This window comes from Merops nubicus, unplaced genomic scaffold (assembly GCF_000691845.1).
Source record: "Merops nubicus isolate BGI_N331 unplaced genomic scaffold, ASM69184v1 scaffold41973, whole genome shotgun sequence".
Lineage (NCBI taxonomy): Eukaryota > Metazoa > Chordata > Aves > Coraciiformes > Meropidae > Merops > Merops nubicus.
The window spans coordinates 9,835-14,798 of NW_008597635.1; the positions used below are offsets into that span (position 1 = coordinate 9,835).

The 4,964-nt window shown below is 52.0% G+C and overlaps 1 protein-coding gene across 1 annotated transcript; it reads right to left on the reverse strand.

Annotated features, from left to right (window-relative positions):
• Positions 1 to 203: 203 nt before the first annotated feature.
• On the reverse strand, positions 204 to 3,647 carry VAT1 (vesicle amine transport 1; the record flags this gene model as incomplete). The annotated part of the gene is made up of 5 exons (XM_008936771.1): positions 204 to 468; positions 1,534 to 1,775; positions 2,725 to 2,814; positions 2,899 to 3,069; positions 3,440 to 3,647. Coding segments are annotated over 5 exons (813 nt in total), but the record flags the coding sequence as incomplete, so codon positions are not given.
• Between the last annotated feature and the right edge of the window lie 1,317 nt (positions 3,648 to 4,964).

A 4,964-nucleotide genomic window follows, 5' to 3' on the forward strand; every position in this document is an offset into this window, starting at 1 on the left:
GTTGCCACAGTATGTTACAGCCTGACTTTACAGTGACAAGCTATGCAGCTGTTAACCACCAACTCCCTGGAAGCTTCAGCTGCACTGCCAGAGAAAAAAAAAAAATCAGGTTAGTTTGGAAATTCAGTAGAGAAAAAAATTATTAGAAAAATGTACAAAATAAACAGGCTTTAACACAGCAAGCTAGGGCAGGTGGTGTGTCTGGCAAAGGGTCAGTCACAAGGAGAGCATGCAAACCTCATCTGAACTTTAATCATGATGTTCTTGTACTGGTGAAGATGGAAGCTACTGATCTGTCCATTTCCAGGTCCCAAAGAGATCAGGGAGTTAAACCATGAATGCACAATCTTCACACGTTTCTTCTCTTCAGTTTTCTTCTTTTTTGGATTCTTCCTTGGGTGCTTCAGGAACCAGAATGACCTTTCCAACATTCTTCTTCTCTTGCATCTGCCTCATGGCATCTGCCACCTGGAAGCAACAGGAATCTTGTGAGACTCACACCCACCACACAGCAGCCAAGCCCTTCCCAGGCCCCTTGGTCCACTCAGACTAGTCTAAAGGCCACCCAGAAGGCAGTTTTCCTGGAAGTTCAAGCAAGTGCCAATCACCCAGGTGCCTCTGCAGAGAGGCATTTTGGGCAGCTACCCCAGTCTGCCATAGGAAACTGTCCTCAAGAATTCACACAGGCGAGCGGTAGCATACAGCAGGATGCTCTGCTATGCAAATCGTGGAAGAGTGAAGGGTGTGTCTCCACAGCTGCCTCTCCAGACAGAGCAGAGCACTGCAGAAGTCCAGCCAGCGGCCGGAAGGACAACGCTTCTACCACCTACACAACCACAGAACAATACATGCACAGAATTTTATTATTTATAAGTAAAACAGCACCCGGGCCAGGCCTGGAATCAACAGAGTCTTCCCTAAGCATTTGCATCAGACTTGTTCTTGGGTACTAACACCAACTGGTCATTACTAAATCCTCTTGCTCCCTGCAGTTAGTCCTACCCCAGCAAAGGACTTCCAAGGAAAGAACCTGACACTGCCTGTGCACATCGATACAACATTGAGCATAGCAGAGCTGCTGAAAAATGTGCTGCTCCCTTCAAACATCCTCCTTCTGCTTCACTGTCTGGGCTCTTTTTCACTGGTAGAAGGGCAGCAGGAACCTTCCCAGCCGTCTGCTTAATGACAGGCTGCAGACATGGGGCAGGCTTCAGTCTGATGCATAACCCAGGCTCTCCCTGGGCTGCTGCTGCCCACGGAGCACAGCTGAGCACCTGCCCTATTCCACAAGGATGCTGTCTGGCACTGCCCAGCACTGTGCACTGGAGCAGAACAGCCCAGCCACTTTATTCTTCCTTAATGGCTTAAAAGGAAAAAGGCAATGAATATGTGAGAACAGATGGTTATTAAACATCTGTGACAGTTCAGCCCCCACAAACAGGCTGCTCACACTGAAACAGACCTCACTGTACAGGAAACAAATCACCCAGTAATCTCTGTGTGCTGACAGCCTGAACGTTAGCTCAGACTCACCTGATCAAAGGGCCATACAGAGTCTATTTTGGGCTTGATTTTGCCTTGACTGTACAGGTCAAGCAGCTTGGCTACGACACCTCCAACAAGCTCATATTCTTCAGTGATATATCCAAGGTGGTAGCCGCACACAGCCTTATTGTGGTGCAGGAGCTGCAAGGCATTGATGCTGAACTGGTTCCACCAGGTTTTAGCCATAGCCATGAGGTTCTTCTTCTGTCCAGTGAGCAGGTTTGCTACCCCTAAAAAGAAGGCAACCCACAGATGAGCTGGAATCAACACAACGTGAGAGGCAGCGGGCATCCACCTAACAGCTCAGGCAATATGCAGGGTAACAGCTGCTCAGTGATGGAGGTCAGAGGTGAGACCTGGATCACCTCAGGATCTGCCCAGTCAACCTTCAATGGAAGCAGGCACCAGCCTTGGCCTCAAGACATGCAACGTTTGGATTATTGGCACTCATATACTGAAAAAAAAAAAAATAGAACACCACCTCTCCTAGGAGGGCAGTGGCAGTGCACCTAGGCTGGAGTGCTGGCAGGGGCAAGACAGGGTTACAAGTCACATCCAGCCTGTCTGGCAGGACAGCACTCCCCCTCTCCTACAGCCCAGCTTCTTCAGGGGAGCCACATGCTGCAATGTCTGGGACAACAGAAGCAACACACTGGTGCAAGTGTCTGGAATCCCACTGGGGGCTGTGTGAGGTCTTTGTCTATGGGACAAAATCACAGTGTTTCAGAGCTGGGGAATGGAGAGATAAGTATTCAGTAGCCTCAAACCTCATCACCCACACACCCTCTAGAAGAAAACCAAGGCTCTATTAGCGCTGTGCATTAAGTCAGCCTGGACAAAGCAGCTGTACCAGTGTTGCTCTGTGAGGACATTCCAGCTTCCCCTGCAGGCACCAGCTCATACTTGATCTCGCCATGGGAGGGAAGAGCCTTGGAGCCTGTGACCAAAGCTCTCAGGAAACGGCACAAATCTCACTCCCCTCAGTGCCTCAGTACCCAGGTGAAGCATCCCAAAGACCTTCGTGAAGCAGCAGAACTAGGACAGACACAGCAGCCTACAACAGTGCTGCTCCCTCACAGCAGCGAGCCGTGGAGCGTTCCTGCGTGGATCCACGGCCACCCTTGGATCCCGTGGTTTCTCCTGCGTGGGGCTGGGTTTGGGCATGCTGCTCACACTCACCGTAAGTGATGACTTTGCCCATTGGCTTCAACAGGTTAAATGCTTTGGACGTATCGGATCCTCCCAGGGGGTCCAGGACAATATCAACACCTAGAGGGAATCAAAAGTACCTAAAGTTTCTTTGCACTTGAAATAAATGCAGAACAGTAGCAGAAGTCCTCCACCACATGGTACCTTTGGGAGAGATTTTCCGGACCTCCTCTGCATAATCCATTGTTCTGTAGTCAATAGGGTGAGCGACCCCACTCTCCTTGAGTGAATCATGCTTGGCGGCAGATGCTGTGCCAAAAATGGTGACATTTTCTACAGTCTTACACAGCTGGATGGCAGCAGTTCCCACACCACCTGAAAACCAGCAGCAAGAAGGCCTTAGAAGCAAACAGCCCCAGCAGTCAGAAGTGTCTCCAGAGAGGTAAATTGCCCGTGTGCTGAGCACACAGCGCCGGGAGGGGACGGCACCGCCCTTCTCCCGGGAATCGCCTGGCCTGAGGCAGGCTGAGGCCTGTGGCACTGCTGGGGAGGCTGACCCCACCTGCTGGGAAATGGGTTGCATTTCAGCATTTGCCAGCACCGGGGTCAGTGTGAAGCCTGCATCTCTGGCAGGCAGTGTTTTGTCAGTCCAACCCCGCTTCAGTGGTTTCCTCCCCTGTGCCACCCGTCCAGAAGCTGCACGTTGAGGCCTGAGGCTCAGCACAGGCTGGCAAGAACTATTTACCTGCAGCCATGTGGATGAGGACACTCTGGTTGGGTCTCAGGTTTCCAAAGTCAAACAGGATCATGTAGGCAGTGATGTAGTTGACAGGAAGAGCAGCAGCTTCCTCAAAGCTCATCCCCTCAGGCATCAAGAAAGTCTGACTGGCTGGCACATTCACCACTTCTTGCCAGAGCCCTGACCTAGCCAGGACCATTACCTTATCACCAACCTAAAGTCAAACAGAGGACAAGGCAATCTGAAACAAACGCCAGGCTGGCAGAAGACATCACACCCTTGCTCTCCACGCACCAGAGCAAGGTACAGTGTTCTCTGTGCAAAGGTCTGCCGGGACTGCAGCACCCCAGTCTTGGGCGTGAGCCTGCAGCCTCTGCCCCTCTCACTGGGTAAACTGCACCACAGCACTTCTGACCACAGACCTGGGCCCACATCAGGAGCCTCGGAGGGACCACAGATGGCTCAGGCTCCAGCATGCACCCAGCGTGCTGCCTAGCTGCCAGCTACCCAGGCCAAGACACCCCACGAGGTTAGAGGGATGGCAGCCGTGTGCTGCCCTCCCTGCCCAAGCTGGCAGCAGTCTGAACACCATGAACTATTTCTGCAGTCCCTTGTAAAGAACATTCTGTCAACAGGCGGGAGCCCTGGGGCAACACTTAGCAGTATCAACCCTGGAAAAAGCATATCCAACCTTAGGAAAACCTCCCAGGTTTAAGCTCAGGCCTGAAATCAGAGGCATCTCCCAAAATCTGTTCTTATCCCACTGTGCAAGAAACATCTGCTTGCTGTGCAACAGGAAGCAGACAACAAAACATCAAGCAGCCATATCAGCAAGCAAAGAAGAGGCAGAGCCGAGGCAGGGAACAGAAAGGCTCCTGGATGTGTGGGATTAGCATTTACACTTGAACAAACCAAGCTGTTTTCCTGGAGGGGAGGGAATCATCTTTGACACATTTGATTATTTTGAGACACTTTGTTTTGTTATATGTACACCCAAGAATCATCTTGAAGCACTAAAACTGCAACAGCCCTAAGACCCAAAGGTCTGTGACATTCAGAGCTAACTCCTCTGTCCCGCAATTTGCTAGAAATGCAGCAGCCACTGGCTCACAGGCCACAAACCCAGGACCAAGAGCAATTAACCTGCTCATGCCAACACCTCGCCACCCTCATCTGGCTCTGGACAACTCAGCAGCAGCTAAAGCTCTTTTCTTCCATGCTTGTATCGTTTAAAAGGAGGGTCACAAACACGTTCAGAAACTGCACAGTCATGCTTTAGCCCAACACGCTGCTAGCATTCACCGCTAATAAGAACATTTTGTACATGCAGATGCTCCTGGCAGTCCCCCCGGAGCTACCAGCTTCTCCCCACGACTCCAGACCCCGAAAACTCCGGCCCCCAGGGCGGGCAGCTATGCTCCTGCCGTCCCGGGGGCGAGGGCAAGCAGGGCCCCAGGATGGGCAGGGGCAGGGCCCGTCCTGCCCGCGCAGCCCAGCGGCCCCTCTGTCCGGCGGCTTTGTCTGCTGCCCG